Source organism: Ciona intestinalis, chromosome 2 (genome assembly GCF_000224145.3).
Source record: "Ciona intestinalis chromosome 2, KH, whole genome shotgun sequence".
Classification (NCBI taxonomy): Eukaryota; Metazoa; Chordata; class Ascidiacea; order Phlebobranchia; family Cionidae; genus Ciona; species Ciona intestinalis.
Genome location: NC_020167.2, coordinates 2,922,870 through 2,942,799, shown reverse-complemented (window position 1 = coordinate 2,942,799; position 19,930 = coordinate 2,922,870). Strand labels below are relative to the sequence as shown.

Genomic DNA, 19,930 nt, shown 5'->3' with positions numbered 1-19,930 from the left:
GCGTAAAATTAAGTTAAGGTTCTGTGCTCAGAAGTTGTGGTTTAAAGGGCTTTTATATTGAAGTGTACTTGAATATGTTTAAACGACCCCATGGGCCAACAAATACAAGACATTATTCATTCCATTCGGTGCTGACGCACACACGTGTACAAGTCCTAACAAGCCATATAGCAGAATAATTTTACATTTCACGACCGGCCTCTTTTTTACCACAACAGTGTTTCTAATATCTTTTACTTTTTGGACGGTTAGGGAAAAACGAATTATTCAGATGTCTGTCGTTATTGACTAATTCAGATAAACATTCGGAAAAAAACATATATTGTAGGGTGGGGGAAGATGGGATCCTTTTTCGTTTTATTTTCTCGTCCTATTGAGGAGAAAATAATCAAAAAATTATCAATAAGCATCTTCACGGCTCCCATCCATAGACCGTTTTGTTTGAAGCACGATCGCGATATTTGGATATTATGTGCTAAAGTTGTCCCATCTTACCCCACGGTATCATACTGTAACTAATGCGGCTCATATAAATTGCCTAGGTTGTTTTGAACGAACAGTTGTGCCATGTCACCACGAATATAAGAAACTATCGAAGTAATTTTGCATCAGTATAACCAGCTGATCTAGGTGTTTATTGAGGAACGTGTCAATACAGCGAAACGCGAGAACAAATCCAATTATGCAACCTACGCGTGTTTGTTTTTCTCCCAACCAGCATACAAATAGTTAACCGTGCCTGTATCGGCAAACTTTAAAAACTCGCAGTATAGCGAAATTCCGAACACACATCAGCACTATTGGAAATAGAAGTTTGTTTTTACTGAAACTACCAACGATTTTCTTTTTTTTAAGCGTAATTTCATATTTGTTTTTAAGTTGTTTCTATACCATATAGGTGCATAAAACTTTTTTTTCTGGTCAGATTCAATATCAACATACAGACAACATGTATGATTAGATTTTCATCCTAAACGTGCAGTTTTGGACCGTTTAACCGAATGTTTGAGATGAAAATCGTTTTTAATAATAATTTATCAAATTGAGGCATTAAAGTGCATGAAGCAAAAATAGTTGCGACGTTCACACAAACACGGTTCTACTAACTGAACAGCTTGACAGAAAAAAAAGTATTTTTTGCATGTTACAACTTCCTTATACTGTTATAAAGAACGGTAACGTATATCTGTTCTCTCCTTAGATAGACACTACTAGATGCCCAGTGCTACTGAGATATAAAGTTTCCAATATAGGCATCATACTGTTTTATTCAACTGCCGCTTTGTCCCCTATTTAATATGCATGCTACCCCTTTAAACTCGAAGCAATGTTTTGTTCTGTGGTCAAACGACTCTTTGTTCAGCCAGCTGACATACAAATAAAAGAAACACGCAGCAACCAAACAAACACACAACGCACGGACGTACAGTACAGAGTACAGGTCCTTTCCACGCACTCGGCTACGATCCATAAATTTCAAGGGGCAAATGAAGGTAAATAAATCGCTAATCATTAACATGATTATACTAATCACACACTAACGAATGTATATTATGTAGCTCCTATCGGATGTTGTGTAAGAATGTATATTGGCAAGGAAGTATACGACTGTTATGAATCACATAAGAGCATTCATTTCGATTCCCCAATCATCTAACGATTACCGGTATATGCTAATTACATTTACAAAGTATTTGAAACTGAGGGTGAAGATGCAAAGTTCTAAATGTGGTACGCGCTTTTTCGGCTATGAATTTCTGTCATTTTCACGTCTTACATATATGTCTAAAATCAACAATAATTTAAGCTGACGAGGGCAGCACTAGGAATGGTCACTCGTTTAGTATGTTCTGTAATTAACATGAAATGTAGTATATTACGAACACAAAAAAATACCTTACATTCTGCTTATCAAAGCGTTTAACGCCAAACAGACATTTGAAATATTTTTTTCTAATCTTCGTTTCGCTGTTATTAAGTTTTGCTTCATGACAAGCTGGGTATACCCACACACAGACCGAAATTTTAAAGTATTTAATGTGAAGGAACATTCAAGTTCACGCGGACAAAATGTCGAATTACCCTTTTGTGGGATACTAATTAAAGAAACAGAGTAGGACAATAGTGTTTTTTTTTCTCAAGAAACCATAGCGATAGAGTTTGGATTGATAAAATGTATGATAAAGTTTACTTAAAACTATAAGCAAAATAATATATAACGGTATAAAGAAACTGTCTGGGCTTTTAAATGCCTTTGTAAAACCGGCTTCCTGTGAACTATTGTCTCGAGGATAAACACCGGCGCTTCCCACAATTGTTTTATAACACAACCGACCACTTACCGGCAATACGTCATGACAGGCTGGGAATTAATTTTCAGGTCTGATCTATAACGTTGCAGGTCTTCCACAGCGTCTTTAAATGCAAGCACAGCTAATACGATAATCAATGGTACCATGCATACCTAAAATAAACGTCAACTTTGAATTGGTTTAACAACTTGGGATTAGTAAGACCAATGTCAGTTATTGTTATATCCCATAATAAATTGGAAATTATCGGCTTTAAAGTCTATTTAAAAAATAATTGTGACTGCGTGTACTATTGAAAATCCCTTTAAGTTAATGGAATTTTAGACTTAGATGCCAGGTTGGAATTCAAAGGCCTTTTGTCGCATCGAATTACATGTATGAATTATTCGTGTACGTTGGGTCGAACCTATAACCCATATACATATAGTAAAGACAAAGAAAGTACAGACTTCACGTGGTTTTCAGCATACGCAGTGCCGATAGATAGGATATTGCGTCACAGCAACTAACTAAGCGCTCTAACCGCTTACCTCTTTTCCAAACGCATTAATGAATGGAACCCAATTTAAAATAATCAGGACTAGAAAATAGAAGTTCGCCCATCTGTGGAACTGTTCGAAGAGATTTTTTGGCACGAAAGTTAAAATGGTGTATTTTGTGGTCTGTTAAATAAAAAAAACAACAAGTTTATTCGACGATTGAACACACATACAGTACCATGGGGTATAAGGTGGGAAGCTTTTAGCACATAATATCCAAACATTCGGATCGTGTTTTAAACAATTAACAATGGTCTATGGGAATCGTGAGCATACCGTTTTAAAAGTTGGAAATACTTATTTTACTACTAATATAGAACGAGAAAATGGAATGAAAAGGTGTCCAATCTTGCCCAAACCTACTACAGAATTTAGTGGTAACACGCATGTCTAATTGCAAGATCAAAAATTCATACCCGGATCCAATTTGCTTTTTTGCAAAATTTTAGATGATGGTCGCTGGGGTGGTGTCGTTGACAGAAATCCTTTTCATCGATAAATAAATCTCTCTCGTCTTTATTGTCCTCCGACGAGGAAGTGGATTTTTCCTGCTGGTCGACGTTCGACATATTGTGCCCAAACGACCAATAGGACCATCGGTGACTCTGGTTGGACCAGAAATATTGCCAGAACCATCTTATCGGATGCCATGGTTGTTTTTGAGCGGGTGAGACCCGCTCGAAATTAGGGCGAACGAGTCTCGCCATAATAAATGAATTAACACACTATTTTAACAAAAACACCTTGTACTATCAAATACTGTTGAAACAATTTAGAGAAATATTTTAGGCAGATATGCAACATGGTACTCTACAATACGGTGACTGGTAAAAAGAATGTCCAAAAAGTGTTTGTAACAGGAACAATTAACCTTTCATTGAATTTACGTCATCATATTACCACTACGGAAGCTCTGGCTAGCACCCATATTAGTATCCTCATACAAAAGCTGCAAATTAGAATAAATAATATGAGTAAACTAAAAATTTATCTATTACTGTATAATTGAAGTTTGTCCTTATCCGTTAAAACTGGCTTTAGCCGGGTTAAAAACTTTCTCACACTTGTTGCTAATGTTGATACCGGTACTTTGTGACCGTAATACAGAGACTCGTGTGCTCGTGCAATGATAAACAAAAAGTTCTGCGCCACAAAAATACTACACTGATTAGGAACATTTACACCATAGCACACACCGACGCACATGTTCCAAAGTAGAAAAAGGCAACGATGTACGTCAATAGTTTTAGTCAACCAAGTCTGTCAAATAGTTAATACTGCAATATGAGGTATGGAGACCAGACATCCTGTAACAGTAAACCAACCAGCAATATACCTATAATCAATAACGCTTTATATCAACCGCTTACTCGCTTCCTTGATGCATACACTTTTTCCTTTGGCTTATTAATATGCTATTTCTTGCACCGAAAACTACAAAATTTATATTTAAACTGAATACCATATTTGGACCGCAACTGTCTGTTAACTCATAATGCTAATTCTGCGTCCATAGTTTAAGTACAGTCACGCATACGACCTTACGTCATACTGTGCTGTGGCAAGCAAGTCACAGAAAACTTCACCTAGGTACTAATAGTGTTTTACTGGAGTTGTAGAGTACTCGACAGTAGACAGTTCTGCACTTTATTCGTGTTACGATGACTTCCTGATAAACCAATGTATTTGAAAAGCTTTGTAAACCACATCGAATATTCACTCAAACTATGTAGGCTAACTAGTTGGTTCTCAATATTAACATTTCCATCTCTTTGAAACGGAAATCGGCGTACACGTACTGCAAGTTAAGCAAAACACGGTTTAGGTAATGCCTATGTGCATAACAAAATCTAGTGCATCAAACAATCAAATACGCCTTTCTTCACTGCAAGCAGTACAGTTTGGACTGTAATACAAAACGTAGGTCGCCTGGGATCATATGATTAAAGAAAGCAATTCCTTGGGGGAAACACCAGACAAAATACTCAGTCGGAATAATCAATATAGAACTATACTGCAGCTACAAATTGACCTGACACTCTACCACGAAAGCGACTTAATCCTGTTCATATTAAAGACAATCTACTTAGCCCTTGGGACTCGGTGACATGAATTACCATCTAAGATGGCCCCGCCTTTTGTTCTACCCTCTTTGTGAACACGAAGCAGCTTGAGTGCCCTACTGCCCAGCTGGCGAAACGTCTCACAGCACTCTCACGCTGTGCCCTCGCATTTCCTCTGAACATAAATAATGGCCAGCGGTGAGAAGGATAACGTCTGCCGCGTTAACGAGACCAAGTTCGACTGGCACCTCTGCCAATTAAAACGGTACAGCGTGCACTCCAACCAGAGGCGGGCACACCGCACGCGTTTCATCACTTAATAAAAGTAGTAATAATTGACTACCGGCTCTTGCTATCAGTCACTTCTAAAGGCAACCACAATGTGCGTCACAGGTTTGCAAGAACATACCAAATTAAAGCCGAATCTGAAGCACGCTATACCATATTATATTGCGATTTTTCACTTGCCGAAATGTTAAGTATGAATTGGTTTACCGCCACGTTCTACCAGACACACTTTCCTGAAACAAAAACAATTGGAATCAACTTTGCCAGAACGCAGACAATTCCAAGAAATACGTTTCCCGAATAATATAACCAGTGGCGTGCATCCTCGCATGTTTACCATTTTCATTCATAATTCCTAGTAGTGACACACCCAAACAACGGCTTGCAGCAAGCGTTGGTCAGTATAATCACCGGCATTAACGACTTACGTCCGTAACGTAAAACATATAGTAACAAAACGTGCCGTGCGCCACACGTATTTATAACATTGTGTATTTCATTCGAGTAAAAACAAAGCAATGTGTGGTAAAAATGTAAGGCCTAATACTACAAATGCCTGTGCCAGCGGTGGTACATTTACGTGCCAGTTGTGCGTTGTTATTCTATACTGTCTTTGGCTGGTGACCGGTGTAATGAGTTATGTCCGTTTGTATCAGGGCCAAGAGTGACTCATTCGAAAGACGCAAGCAACAATTTGAAGCGCTTTACGCATTATGGCCAACCAAGTAGTAATTAAACTGTTTTAAATGGCATTTTCCGTGATAAAATATCCTGCTTTACTACCATTTTTGTTTTAGTCAATCGAAGACTAAATGTCTTCTTCTGCAGCATCGGTTAGAAAACTACATTTCTGTAATTTTTTATTTTATTTTGGCAGTTAAAAAAACAGAACTAAAAATCGGTGGTCAACTTGCGTCATCTGAATCACTGTCCAACTCGTCAGAGCTGGATGATGAATTAATATATGTGGAGGTGTCGATGTCATTATTTAGGTCTGAGAAGAATGCCATTTTGCCGTGACCAACCCCACTTTTTGACATCTTTTCTGTTCTCTTCTGCTTGATAGCTTTTTCACGAGGACAGACCTCGACTGACTTCAAATGGTCTACACTCCAAAATCTGTCAAATATTGTCGAAAGGGAGTGTAAAAATGTTATAATACATGTAAGACAAAACGGGCCACAATTAGGATAAGTTTATATCGCAACAATATAATAAATTAATCAAAAAGACAATTTTTTTACACATGAAAAGGAAGGCCGAGATTTCACTATCAAAAAAACCCGCTGTCTCGCCAGTCGCCAGTTGTATTTTACAACCTCGTCTAAAACTCCCCGTAGCATTATTCAACCTTAAGCAAACAACGGAGACATAAAACAACAAAATTGAAATTTGTATCTAACAACAGTAGCATAACTGTAAAGAGCAACTCTATGATGTAATCATACTATATCAAACCATATATTATTATATTACAGTGGGACATATTATAGTTCATATATATTGTTTATTCAATCACCCATTTCCAGCATTACGTTACGCAGACCGAAACCAAAATCGATATCAACGAATACTGTATAAACTAAGCGGAATAGCATTCAACAAAATGGTTAAGAAAACCACGTTTTATATTTAAATTTTCGTTGAACTGCACTTACTTAATTAAGTTATCATGTGAACAACTTGCTATAAACTTTCCGTCGTGCGTTGCTTCAACTTTTTCCACAGGTAAGCCATGGTGGTCACCAACGACACCAAGAAAACGGTTTGGGAGTAAGTGAACAGCACTGTTGGATATAGATGTTGTCATAATCACGAAATTGCGCAGGATTATAATATCATAATTGTGGAGTTGCGGAATAGTGGTTGAGACTCCTCTAGTCTTTAGCACAGAATTTTTGGGTTTAAGGCATGATGCTACTATTACTTGTGCCTGTGTTTCCATTTAGGTAAGACAATTTCTCCACTTTAATAGACTCCTATTGGTTACAAATTGTCAGAATTACATTACAAAAAAATGGCAGTCCTTTATGAGGTTACAAATTAGCAGTGTTGCATTACAAAAAATGGCAAATAGCACAGTTACAAGGCGTGCGAAACAGAACACTAGTTTTATAACAACCGTTGTTGCCCCACCGCGTGAGGATAATTTACATTCATTCAATTTCACCCACCGGATTAAACCATCTGCGGAACCAGTGCAGACGACATCTTCAGAAACTTTTGCAATACAATCAACAGGACCAGGATGACCTGGGAATCTATCTGATGGGGCAGCAAACTCATTCCAATTGTACAGTAGAATAGGGCCGTCCGCTGAACCCACAAGAACTTTATTATTGTTCTGCAACAACAAAAATATAATAAGCAATGGCCAATGCATTTTTGATAAAAAAATGAAAACTTTAGAGAACTAACTTTGATAACTTTTGCGCACAAAAGATCACTTTCTTCGTTTTGAGAATGAACGATGAATTTTCTTTGGCGTGCATTAAATGTTGCCATGGTACCATCTCCACAGACAGCGAAGATCAGACGACGTTTATCGTCAACAGCAATGTCGCTTACGTAATCTTCAAATTTATCTTCCGAGGTCATGACCGCATCTTTGCCTTTCCGCAAATCCCACACCTAACAACAAAAGTCAATACTGAATGAGTGTGTTTAAATCACATTACAAACAAAAATCCTTGCAAACAAAAAATTGTTGTTAATGCATAATACAGAATATAAATAAACTAATATTTGTGTGCTGGGGGCTACAGCAGTTTTAACAGAGCTTCTATTACTTAGATACACTGACTTTGTTAGTAATCATTTATTTTTATACAATTAATCCATGTAGTTAAGAATTTGGAGAACCCAATAGCGACCTTTGGGGTATAGTTTTAAATCTGGTTTCATCCTGTTATGAAGCAAGCATTTGTTTAACCACTGTAACACAAAACCCCACTAATACCAAAATATGTATTCTTTGCCGGTGAGGTCGTGCAGCATGGCATGACATGGGACCTGAGATTTATGTGAGGATTGGTCCATTATCCCAAACAAAAGGTATATATAATGCTATTATACGGCATAACACGTAAACAATTTATTGCTTTGAGGTTGTGTACAATTGTACAGTAAAAGTAACCTAATATACACAAGATAGAATTACTACCTTAAGCGTTCCATCATCATCACCAGTAGCAAGTAAATTTTTATCAATAACTGACAGACAGTATGGAGCGGATCTGTCAAAAGAAAAGCTGAGAAACGGCAATGCAATTTGGAGACGCAGCAGAAATATTAATTCACCGATGAGTTTCCTCTATTCTTCGTGTTAAGTTTCCGGTGGCCGAAGAAACAAAATGCATGGTTCGGTCCTTGGTAAGTATCAAAACATCTAAGGAATTGATAAAAGTGGTGTACTTGTAAATTTATGTCACTACCTTAAAATATTCCTACTTCTATCAAAATTAATAATATAGGGACTTTAAAAAAAGTCAGTATCTGTAACAAATTTGTTACAACAGCTCCATTTAAATCAATTACACTAAATTTGTAATTACCCAATCCTAATTGAATTGGTAACTCATAGGCACCACACTTTTTAAGCTAGAGACACATTCTTATGAAAGTTATGGAACAAATCTATCTTATTGATTATAATGTTTAATGTTTATAAATAATGCAGTGTAAAAAATATAAAATTAGATCTGTACACGAGTACACCTTAGTTAGGTTTGAAACCTGGCTATGTGGTAATATTAATGGGTATATTTTGACTAGGAATATCATTCGAGCCAATGTATGGTGTAACGAGAACTGCAAACTAACAAAGAAAAGATAACATAATAGAAAGGAACCTTCGCCGTCATATGAGAAGGAAAGACTTCTGCAAGGTTTCTTGCTGACCCGAACTTTTGCCAGTTGTTCACATTCTTCACCAGGAACGCAGTTATATCTATGTGTGATGCAACAATATTCAGATGCCTGTGGATATGACTAACTACTAAATATACATAATACATTCATTCCAATGCTGGAGAAATAGTTAGGGAGAAGAGGTTCTTAATGTATACAAACAATATTGTGAATTTATAACAGTTTAATCAACATACTTTAGGAAGTAAACCACAGCTTAATGGGTCTTCAGGAACAAAATGAACTTTTAAATGTATACGGCCATCTTCTAAGTCCTATGAAAGTAATCAAAAAAATTCTACTTTTATTTTAATAAAAGTGCTACATCTTTTTATATAACATACATATAAGTCTTACAGTCTAACATATCCATTCATATTCGCAGTAGCGAGTGTGTAAGTAGTGGAGGGGTGGAATGAGAGATCAACAAAGTCTGCAACTCCTCTAATCTGCTTTGGTCTTGAAACCTTTTCATCATCATTGGCTTCGCTATTGTCAGAAAAATCAGAATCGGAATCGCTCATTATTTATGAAAAGTCAGTTTAACTGTGTTTTACCAAATATTTACTACACTGATGTTCTAAAAAAAAATTCTGTTAAGAAATAAGTGATAGCATATTGTATAACAATACACAACTTATAAACCAATGTTCCCAGAAAATATTGGTGAATCTGCGCTGTGCCCAGAGTTGCCTTTTTTCAAGTTTCTAAAGTGCAGAGTAAAACATTAAACTACAGGCTGTGTCAAATGAATGGGGAATATGGTACACAACAAAAAGTTCACAGAACGAAGTTACAACAACATCACCCACGGTAAACCTTACATAGCGCATCTAGAACTGTTTACTAAACAAAAAGCGCATAGAAATAAAATAGAGACTAAATAAGAAAGCGACATACAAAAATTTTACATAAGTTAAATCAAAAAAATCATTAAAGAAATAGAGTTTCACTTTTTAGCATATGTATATTTGCTAAGTTTTTTTAAGCATTTTTTGGGCCGCACTTACAATTAGATTTACATAGATTTAGATATAAACATCTCTATTAACAAATATGATACAATTAACAGGAACAAAGAAAACAATTTAAAAATTTTTATTTCTGGAATTACTAGCTTTCATTCCTCCTAAGTTTTTATTCTTTCGCCTTCGTTTCTGTTCATCTCTAATGCTCTCCTCTGTTGCTCTTTGTAGATCTTCATCAGCAAAATCATCGTGATAGGAGCCAAAGTTACTGAAGGGAGAAAATCCACTGGACCGACTATGAACCCGCTTAGTAACATGATTAGTGGATGGGCCATTCTCTTCTTTACTCAACTCAACAGCGAGTTGATAGTCATCAGGTTTCCCATCTACCTGAATGGATGTAAGTTTCCCATTTTTCCTAACTTCCACCCTTTCTGAGCCATTCTCAACAACTTTTTTTGTCTCAACACGTTCCCCATTTACAGTTTTTATCGTCTTTGTTACCGACTTCCCACGAAACCCTCCACCCCCGCCACTATTGCTGCTAAACGATGTAAAACTGGATGTGCCACCAAATCCCATATCATTAAACTCTGGAAAACCAAACGACTGAAAGCCAGTACCCATTCCAAAGCCGGCGAAAGGATCTTGGTTTCTTTGCCGACGAGACGATGAATTTTCACCAAAAAAATCTCCAAATGGATTTTGATTACCGAAGAATTGCTGGAAGATATCTTCAGGAGAGTGGAACTCAAAGTGGAAATTTGGCATTCCTGCACCAGCACCCCCACCGCCCCCTCCACCTGTTAAACCTTCTTTGCCGTACCTATCATACACGCTACGTTTGTCTTTATCAGAAAGCACTTCATATGCTTCACTGATATCCTTGAAGCGTTTTTCTGCCTCTTCTTGGTTGTCTGGATTTTTGTCAGGATGCCATTTCAGTGCAAGTTTTCGATAGGCCTTTTTGATATCAGATTCTGTCGCTTCTTTTCGTATTCCTAACACTTCGTAATAATCGGTCATATTTGTCAAAATACTACAGTTCTCTTACAGGAAGAGTGCAATGATTTAAAATAGTAAACTCAACGATGTCCTTTCTCACTTACGATTCTAAGATACATCTAATACATTTTAAGAAAGAAATATTTAATGATGACGTAGTGACAACACATGAAATCAAACACAAACACAATACAGAACAAACAACATAATACTCAGTCTCAAGTGACGCTGAATGGCAACCTTTTTACCTCCAAACGACAATATTACTGCTTAAAACGTATTACAGAAAACAGAAAAGTCTGTTTTTACGTACGGCACCAATTACCTTACACTTTATTGTTTATTAATCGAATAGAACAATCTAGAAACTTCTGTTTTCCGAACTCGTTTCGCAGTAAAATAAATTCATGTGTAAACATGGAGACTAAAACCCATACAAGCTAGTTACAAATGTACATATATAGTAATTGGTGACATTTAAACAGTAAATGTTGCATTTTATAATAACATGACAATAAACATTTTGTTAGAATATGAATTATGTAGTATTTCACAGCAAAAAAATTAACAGTTGAAAAAACTACATAACTTTACATTTTTATCTATGTTCTACACCGTGAGTTTATATGCTTCAGTGCGATATTTTATAAAAGCATACGAACTGGAAGCGCAAAATATATCCATGTTTACATTATCAACAACATGTTCAGCTGTGCTTTACAATAACAAATATTTCATTTAGTTAATAGAGCGAAGACACGTGTGGGCCTGTCGGGTATGCGTCCACCATACGGCCTCCTGTCTACATTCTATCATTCCTTTACCGTTGTTAACACAAAACCATAACTCTTCGGGAATTTACCATAAGCCGTTATTGGAGAGATAGGATCACTGATTTTGCAATGCAGCAGTTGTCCTATATAACAGAAGCGGTTAATTGGTCTTTATGCCATGCAGCAGTTTCCCACTTCAGATGTAAAACCGTTGTGTCATTGAGTGTACACGCCCGACGTTAATTTAACGTTTTTTTTGTAAATCTCCAAAATGAACTCTATTTACAAACGCATTTTGTAAATTAGCTGATAAAAACAGAATAAATATTACAGGTGCACATGCAGCCTACGTGACAAAATCTTAAGTACTTTGTGCAGGACTGCAAGATTCAATTGTTTAGCGGTCTCGTAAGTGCTAATTCTGTCTCGTATAACATTTGCACTTCATGCTTCCAATCACCACTGTTTAATTAACCCGTTTTGTCGCCAAGGCGACGAGGTAATTAAAAAGGTTAAGCGTCACAGCATCCTGACCTTAACATTCCGACCATGTATAATGACGGCAACTTTGACCTTCGGACATTTCGATCCTGTAGAATAAAGCATCAAAAATTTAAAATGCAAACACTCACACAAGATAACAGTTTATTGAACTTGGTTCTCAAACTTTGAGGTTTTGGGTCTCGGTTTACCCCACGGAGTCCATCCTATATATATAGCAACCAATCGTACAGGATTAGACAAGCTGTAGGTTTTTGCGTAAGTAAGGTTAACTGTATGTTTATATGCTCCAGCAGGAATCGCCTTTTTAGTTACTGTGCTTGCAAAAATAGTTCTTAAACGATGTTACGATACACGGGTATCATTTTATTTTTGACATGCATTGTATGCGTTAAGGCGCATTCAAATGCAATAGCAAACGCAGTTGTTACAATAATCCAGCAACTCGAGCAGGAAATCAAATATGAGACAGGTTCTAAAGATACCGGCATAATTCAACGTCATGAACATGTCGTCCCAATCAGGCCAACCCCGTTCCGCCCAAAAAGAATGAAAATTGACTACACCTATTCCGAGACTCATCCAACAGTCAGAATAAACAGTGGACTAGTCAATGGCGCCTCGCATCCAGAATCTCAAGCTTTCTACAGCATTCCATACGCCAATCCTCCCATAGGACCACTCAGGTAAAAGCAACTCAAATTATTGAGTTAAATTTGTTAAGAACTCAACTTAAATCTACAGGTTTATGCCACCGCAACCAGTGGACGCTTTCACTAAAGCACTCAATGCATCAGTGCCTGATTATCGGATGTGCTACCAGATGGAACATTGCGATGACGACGGTTTTTGTGACGTAAGTATAATCTGTTTGGTTAGCGCGCCTCTGCCCCGTTTTCTGCCTCTCCATATATGTTACTCGTTTACGGTATGAAACGGAACACTTGTGTTTGAAAGACTGTAGTTGCCCACCCGCAAATATTATACAAAATTAGGCTACACTCATTTATGTCTCGTTGTTCTAAAAAAAAACATAACAAATACCCCTATATATAAATAACCTGAATCCCCAGGGTGTGTTGATGACAGAGGATTGCCTTGTACTCAACGTAAACGTGCCAACATCTCTTGATCTTTCCGATCCCGAACAAGAACCGACTAAAAAGCTCCCAGTAATGGTATACATTCACGGTGGATTCTTTTTCTCTGGAAGCGGAACCGACTCTGAAATTGACGGCCGTTGGATCAGCCAAGCTGCCAACGCCGTTGTAGTTACTATTAACTACAGATTGGGTTTGTAAACTAAGTTTTAATGGCACGTGTTCAAATGCTAACACGCTTATAAACTACAGGTCCGTTTGGATTTCTTCTTTTTAAAGAAAATGGAAATCTTATTGAAGCGAATCAAGGATTTAAAGATCAGCAACTAGCACTGCAATGGGTGCAGGACAACATCGGGAAGTTCGGTGGAGATAAGGACAACGTGAGTTAATTTTTTATACATAACAATGTAGTACAGATGTATACCAAAAATCTTTTGATAATAGGTGATGATTTTTGGAGAAAGTGCCGGTGCACAGTCAGTTCATTATCATCTCATTTCAGCCAAAAGCAGCAACTTGTTTAAACGAGCACTTACAGAAAGCAACCCTGCAGCAATGGCTTTCAATACAGTAGATCAAGCCCTTGGTGTAACCGAGAGAGTTCTACAAGCCATTAAGTGTGCTGCTGGTGATATTACTTGTCTCAGGTCAATATAGTAATTAGTTGTATTGTGATCTTTAAAAAGCGAAGGTAGCACGTACCCCCTCCCCTGTGCAGGGGAAGATGGGACATCTTAGCACATAATATCCGAGCATCCTGATCGTGTTTAAAACAATTAACAACGGTCTATGAGAGTCATGAGGCTGTCGTTTTATAATTCTTTGAATGTTTTTTGTTTACTCATAAATAGGACGAGAAAATACAGTTAAAATTTGTCCTATCTTCCTCCACCCTATACTGTACTAAAGTTGGGCACTTTTATCAAATCCCACAAAGCCGCATAAACCAATGTAAAGTAAGCGATAACTATAAAGCCCTTTATTCTCACAGATCAATAGACCCTATGGTGCTTGCAACATGCACCCCTAAGGTAATGGTTCGAAGTCTTCTACAAAGAGAATTGTTTAACGGCATCGAACCATTCCGGCCTTACATTGATGGGGTTGATTTTTCCGACCAACATATGAAGCTGTTTCAAGAGGGTAAATGGAACACTGATAAAGAAATCATTTTCGGGACCAATAATGAGGAAATGATATATGCGAGTGCTCTTTTTCATGGCGTTGGGTTGACTTTGAGTAAACTATTATTTCAGGTAAGTACCTGGTAACTGAACATAAAGTGAATTGTAACAGTTGGTATACATTATGGTGGGGGAAGATGGGATATCGTTTCATTCTATTTTCTGCTCCCATTTGGTAGTAAATAAAAAACATTCAAAAAATTATTAAACCGTATGCTCAATACTCCCATATGCTGTTAGTTGTTTAAACACGATCAGGATATTTGGATATTATGTGGTAAAGCCGTCCCATCTTCCCCACCCTACTATATATTTATACATATATATACAGACCACTGCTAAACATGCCGCAAACATTTTGTTCTTGTTTAGGCCTTTAATAATGCTATTCTTGGACCCACAAACGGAGAAATAGTTTCAAACGCGTACATCGCACTAGCAGGCACGAGACCTGGGCTTGACTATGACTATAGCGACATCTTGAGTCAGGAACTGACTGATCTTGTTTTTGCTTGCCCAAACAGGGCGCTCGGAAGGTATACAATATAAAAAAAAAACTATATCGTTAGAGATATTTTTGTGCACACTAACGTGTAGCTGACGATTGGATATATTCCAACAGATTTGCGTCCGTTTCGTCAACTGCTGCAAAAGTTTCCGGCCAAGCTCCGTTATATCTGTACAACAGCGCATATCCTTTCGGAGGGGAAGCATGTATTGAATGGAACAGCGTAGACGGCGTGTGTGGATACGCGTTTCACTCGTCGGAAATTATTTTTGTTTTTAAGTCACCTGAAGGATATGGGTAAATAAAAACATAGTTATTGCATGTAGAAAGGGTTGTCAAGTGTATGGTCGAAAACCGTTACTTTGCACCATTTATTTAACAGCGTAACTTTCACGGACAATGATGATTTGGCTTCGGATATATTCTCTACATACTGGAGCCGATTCGCAGTCGATGGAAACCCAAACAGCAATTTGAGACCCCAACTTGCTGAAGTCGACTATTGGCCGCCATATGTAAGTTGTAAAATTGGCCGTTTTAAACCGAATAGGAATATGGGGTAAATTAGGATACCTTTAGCACATAAGATCCCATTTTCTAATCGTGTTTTAACAATCAACAACGCTTCATTAGAGTCGCGAGGGTACAGTTTAATTCTTTGAAATTTCTTTCTATATTACCAAATGGGACGAGAAATAAATTGAAAACATAGTTCATTTCAAACAACCTACTAAATATGTATATTTACAGTCTTCGGAAAATAATTGGAACAACATTCTCATCGATATTCCCAAATCAGTGGTGCAAACAGACTACAGAGAACAGTTTTGCGACATGTTAGATGCAACTGGCTTCTACATTAACCTCACAGGCCCATATCAACCCCGCTCAGTTTTGTCACAGCCCGTTCTAAGTCAAAAATTCCAAAGGAAAATTTCCTTACAAGATCATGGTTTACCTGAACCATATAACGGAGCAGGTTCTGCCATTTATCCAAGCTTTTTTCGTGTTTTGATTCTACCACTCATTTACTTTGCATCCCAATTTTGCGCTTATTAGATGTGTAATTTATTATCAAATAAAATAATAATCAGTTGTAATTTTATACTGTATGTTTAAAAAGGAAGTTTTGATTTTTTATATATACGTTTTAAAATGACATCATTAATTAATTCGTTCTAAGTACGACGTACCACCTATCATGGCCTAATCTAGATATATAGTAGGGTGGGGGAAGACGGGACATCTTTAGCACACATTATCCAAACATCCCTTGTTTTGAACAATCACCAACGGTCTATAAAAGTGGTGAGGATACAGTTTTAGAATTCTTTTAATGTTCTTTGTTTACTACTAAATGGGACGAGAAAATAGAACGAAGTGTGTCCTATCTTCCGCCACCCTACTATATTTTTAGTATAGGCGATGGACCTATATATTGACGTGAACAAAATTTCCGATATTTCGTTCCGCATGATTCAAAATGCACTGTCATTATGAGGGACATTAAATTTATTATCAAACTAATTATACATTGATTATCAGTAGCACGATATCGAAAAGTATAGGGTGAACCTATTGTGCAAATAAACGACGATGTTTAAACAGTGTATCGCGCGTTTGGATGACACGGGGTTAAATGTGGGATATGCACAGTAACCAATATTGAACATGCCTTAACCATGTGTATACTTCCAGTAACCAAGGATGCGTTCCAATAAAACAAAAAAAGGCGTTGAGATGTTTGTCCGCTTTACAAACCCCTCATAAATTGTGGTTTTGTAGCTTACATATCGCATGGAACGATTTTAAACTATTGCATACAGACCGTAATTTATTTCAATTGCAAACGCGTGATGTTAAGGTAAAATCTAGGGCAAGATTTGGGAGAATTATTAACCTCCTTATCACATGTATTAATATCTAACCGGTGTATCTGCGAAATCAGTACAAGTTATAGCAGGAACCAATCACCGCCAAAAATAGCAGTATATATTAATTAACCACGAGATTATTTTGAGATGCTATAAGAGCAAAGAGTGATGTGCGTTTTCAAGGTATATAAATGAGCTGCTGTAGCACATAGAGAATTCTTAACATTTAAACTGCTACTCTTGTTACAGGGTGTGAATATTGTTATTTAGTAAAAATAAATAGATTATATTGGTTGTATACTGTCATATAGTAGCTTAAGGAGCATAGAAGAAATGAACCACTTAGCGCTGCTTTGTATTCTAATTCACCTCGTAGGTGTGAACTGTTACCGGGATCCTATCACCAATGCCTTCGTAACATTAATTCAGCAACTGGACGATGAAATGAAAAATCAGGAAAGTTACGACGAACTTGGTTTGGTGCAACGTCGACAACACACTCAGCCAATCTATCCCGAGACATATGAAGAAAAGCAACCGGATCTTAGTTATGCGCCAATCAGTGATACGTTTCCTCAGGTCAAGGTTGGAAATAAGCTTATAATTGGTTCAACACTTGCAGAGTCGCACGCCTTCTACAGTATTCCTTACGCTAAACCTCCCACCGGAGACCTCAGGTACATATGTACAACATAACTTTTAGAGCAATCTATAACGTCTACCTACGTAACAGATTCATGCCACCAGTAGCAATCGACAATTTGACCGAAACATTGAACGCCTCACTTCCCGACTTCCGAATGTGTTACCAGATCAAAAACTGCGACGATGGAGATTGTAACGTAAGATATTATATAGTAGAATGGGGAAAGTTGGGACATATTTTCCTTCTATTTTATCGTTCCATTTGGTACTATTTTATCGTTCCATCAAAGAATTTTAAAACTGCGTCGTCACGATTCCCATAAACCGCTGTTAATTGTTTAAAACACGATCAGGATACTTAGCTGTTATGTGTTAAACGTGTCCCGTCTTCCCCCATCCTACTATAACAACATGATATTGCAGCGGCTCACACTCAACATGATATTGTGGATGTTCATCTTTAGGACAATTGTTTTATCTTTAACCAGGAATTTCTTATGACCGAAGACTGCCTCGTATTAAACATCAACGTTCCTTCTTCTATTGATCTTTCTGATCCCGAAAGAGAACCGGAGGGGGATAAGATTCCAGTGATGTTTTATATACACGGAGGTTTCTTTTTCGAGGGAAGAGGGACAACTCCTAAAACTGACGGGAGATGGTTGAGTGAAGCAGCAAAATCTATCGTCGTCACGATAAACTACAGAGTAGGTGAGTGCCTGAAGATTCAAAGTGTTTCATGAAATGTACGAAGCTGTAAGTATATATTAGGATGGGGGTAGATGAGACACCTTTTTATTTTTTAAAACACGACCAGGATATTTATATATTTTGTGCTAAAGGTGTCCCATCTTCCCCACCCCACCGTATATTAGAATAGGGGATGGGACACCTTTTCGTTTTATTTCCGTTGTCACTATTAAGTAGTTAAAAAGGAACATTCATACAATTATAAAACCGCATTATCACGACTCCCATAGACCGTTGTTAATTGTTTAAGACACGATCAGAATGTTTGCATTTAATGTGCTAAAGATGTCCCATCTTACCCCACAGTACTATACACTTGTTTAGCGAATAAGCTAAAACGTCATTTTAATATTGTTACTGTGTTTTCCAAGGCCCGCTTGGGTTTTTGTTGTTCGAAGAGAACGGTCAGCTGATTGAAGGAAATCAAGGATTTAAAGATCAGCAACTAGCGTTAAAATGGGTTTACGAAAATATTGGCAAATTTGGCGGTGATTCACAACGAGTAAGTTTACTTAAGATTACATACTGCATAACACCTGCGAGTAATCATGTGTATTTTCATTTTAAAGATCATGATATTTGGTGAGAGTTCTGGGGCGCAGTCTGTTGAATACCATTTGCTGGCTCGGAATAGCGAATCTTATTTTCTAAGTGCTATCACTGAAAGCAACCCAGCTGTATTTCCATTTCAAACAGTCGAAAAATCACTGGGGGTTACAGATCGTGTTTTGGAAGTTATTAACTGCACTGATATTGCGTGTTTAAGGTAATATAGAATGCTATTTCGGCTACCGACTAATCTAGTCGGTCGCAGTTTATATTGGTTACCGCGTTTTTAGTCGACCGACGAAAATTTTATTTGGCGTTTTTTTTCACGTTTATAGTCGGCCGTGTATTAAATTTCTGTGTATTACTGATTACAGAAGTGGTCAAATAAGTCTACCGAATTAATTTTAATCAGGCGACCAAAAAAGCAAAATCGAATTTAGGCGGCGACTAATTTAGTCCATAACCGAGAATGCCATTCATGATCAGGGTGTTTTATTTGTTTTCATTGGCAATTGAGATTACGTGTGACTCAAACCCGGTCGGGTGATTTAGGGTGAGGGGTGAAATATCAATGTATCGTGTCTTTTTTTTATCATTGGTTAGCTATTCGTGTGGTCGTGGTATATTGATTATTGTAAGCAATTAGTTTAAGTTGGTTGAACGATTTTTGTTTAACATACGGCATGTTTAAACTCGTTATCTACAATAAGAAGCAAGGCGGCAAACAGAAAATAAACGCTTTCCTTTGACATCCGAGCAAGGGTAAATAACTAACGTTGTATTGACATGTGTTTGCTTCAATCTTGTGCGATATACCGTTCTTACACAAATAAATAAATGATGAATGCGCATGTTTTCTGACCTTGAAAAAAAATCATGACGTGGGTTAAAACAAACAACTGAGCGCAATTCAAACATACGGCATGATTGGTTCATCATAACGCCGCAACTTATATTGT

The 19,930-nt window shown here is 37.3% G+C and overlaps 5 protein-coding genes and 1 long non-coding RNA gene across 8 annotated transcripts in view; 2 read left to right on the top strand and 4 right to left on the bottom strand.

The window, feature by feature from the left end:
• The window catches only part of LOC100186331 (probable phospholipid-transporting ATPase VD), a 29,049-nt gene extending 25,443 nt beyond the window's left edge, over positions 1–3,606 (bottom strand). For all 3 annotated transcript variants that reach the window (XM_026840794.1, XM_026840798.1, XM_026840796.1), the window contains exons 1-3: positions 3,268–3,606; positions 2,843–2,974; positions 2,343–2,464 (exon numbers count right to left, since the gene is read on the bottom strand). In XM_026840794.1, the coding sequence (XP_026696595.1) occupies positions 2,343–2,464; positions 2,843–2,974; positions 3,268–3,558 (545 nt within the window). In that variant the 5' untranslated portion in view covers positions 3,559–3,606. The remainder of the gene's footprint in view (positions 1–2,342; positions 2,465–2,842; positions 2,975–3,267) is intronic.
• A 2,439-nt stretch (positions 3,607–6,045) lies between these two features.
• On the bottom strand, positions 6,046–9,693 carry LOC100185530 (WD repeat-containing protein 55). Its single transcript, XM_002124137.5, has 8 exons — positions 9,469–9,693; positions 9,054–9,151; positions 8,503–8,590; positions 8,366–8,438; positions 7,621–7,833; positions 7,377–7,546; positions 6,861–6,989; positions 6,046–6,321 (listed from the first exon to the last, which is right to left on the bottom strand). Exons 1-8 carry the CDS (start codon positions 9,633–9,635, stop codon positions 6,108–6,110), a joined length of 1,152 nt encoding a protein of 383 aa, XP_002124173.1. The 5' UTR covers positions 9,636–9,693; the 3' UTR covers positions 6,046–6,107.
• On the bottom strand, positions 9,692–11,382 carry LOC100175344 (dnaJ homolog subfamily B member 6). Its single transcript, XM_002123937.5, has one exon. The coding sequence runs from the start codon at positions 11,103–11,105 to the stop codon at positions 10,200–10,202; it is 906 nt and encodes a 301-aa protein (XP_002123973.1). The 5' UTR covers positions 11,106–11,382; the 3' UTR covers positions 9,692–10,199.
• Positions 11,383–12,122: 740 nt separating this feature from the next.
• The window catches only part of LOC113475820, a 14,670-nt gene continuing 6,862 nt past the window's right edge, over positions 12,123–19,930 (bottom strand). The window contains exons 4-5 of the long non-coding RNA XR_003397606.1: positions 15,237–15,437; positions 12,123–12,447 (exon numbers count right to left, since the gene is read on the bottom strand). This is a non-coding gene — a long non-coding RNA (uncharacterized LOC113475820). The remainder of the gene's footprint in view (positions 12,448–15,236; positions 15,438–19,930) is intronic.
• LOC100180803 (para-nitrobenzyl esterase-like) lies at positions 12,458–16,758 on the top strand. The gene is made up of 10 exons (XM_002120874.5): positions 12,458–13,044; positions 13,103–13,214; positions 13,432–13,651; positions 13,711–13,841; positions 13,906–14,108; positions 14,453–14,717; positions 15,018–15,181; positions 15,268–15,450; positions 15,536–15,668; positions 15,904–16,758. Exons 1-10 carry the CDS (start codon positions 12,701–12,703, stop codon positions 16,210–16,212), a joined length of 2,064 nt encoding a protein of 687 aa, XP_002120910.2. The 5' UTR covers positions 12,458–12,700; the 3' UTR covers positions 16,213–16,758.
• Positions 17,280–19,212, top strand: LOC104265460 (acylcarnitine hydrolase-like). The gene is made up of 5 exons (XM_009859506.3): positions 17,280–17,704; positions 17,761–17,869; positions 18,161–18,383; positions 18,794–18,924; positions 18,992–19,212. The coding sequence occupies exons 1-5, from the start codon at positions 17,361–17,363 to the stop codon at positions 19,190–19,192; spliced, it is 1,008 nt and encodes a 335-aa protein (XP_009857808.1). The 5' UTR covers positions 17,280–17,360; the 3' UTR covers positions 19,193–19,212.

Bases quoted from the DNA above. Each gene is read 5' to 3' on its own strand.
- LOC100185530 (XM_002124137.5), bottom strand. From the start codon at position 9,635: ATGAGCGATTCCGATTCTGATTTTTCTGACAATAGCGAAGCCAATGAT. The intron at 9,152-9,468 runs GTAAGACTTATA...CATCACACATAG, and splicing joins ATGAATGGATATGTTAGACT to ATATAACTGCGTTCCTGGTG. The intron at 7,547-7,620 runs GTTAGTTCTCTA...TTGTTGTTGCAG, and splicing joins TGTGCGCAAAAGTTATCAAA to AACAATAATAAAGTTCTTGT.
- LOC100175344 (XM_002123937.5), bottom strand. From the start codon at position 11,105: ATGACCGATTATTACGAAGTGTTAGGAATACGAAAAGAAGCGACAGAA.
- LOC100180803 (XM_002120874.5), top strand. From the start codon at position 12,701: ATGTTACGATACACGGGTATCATTTTATTTTTGACATGCATTGTATGC. The intron at 13,215-13,431 runs GTAAGTATAATC...CTGAATCCCCAG, and splicing joins ATGACGACGGTTTTTGTGAC to GGTGTGTTGATGACAGAGGA. The intron at 13,652-13,710 runs GTTTGTAAACTA...TATAAACTACAG, and splicing joins TACTATTAACTACAGATTGG to GTCCGTTTGGATTTCTTCTT.
- LOC104265460 (XM_009859506.3), top strand. From the start codon at position 17,361: ATGAACCACTTAGCGCTGCTTTGTATTCTAATTCACCTCGTAGGTGTG. The intron at 17,870-18,160 runs GTAAGATATTAT...ATCTTTAACCAG, and splicing joins GCGACGATGGAGATTGTAAC to GAATTTCTTATGACCGAAGA. The intron at 18,925-18,991 runs GTAAGTTTACTT...TTCATTTTAAAG, and splicing joins TTGGCGGTGATTCACAACGA to ATCATGATATTTGGTGAGAG.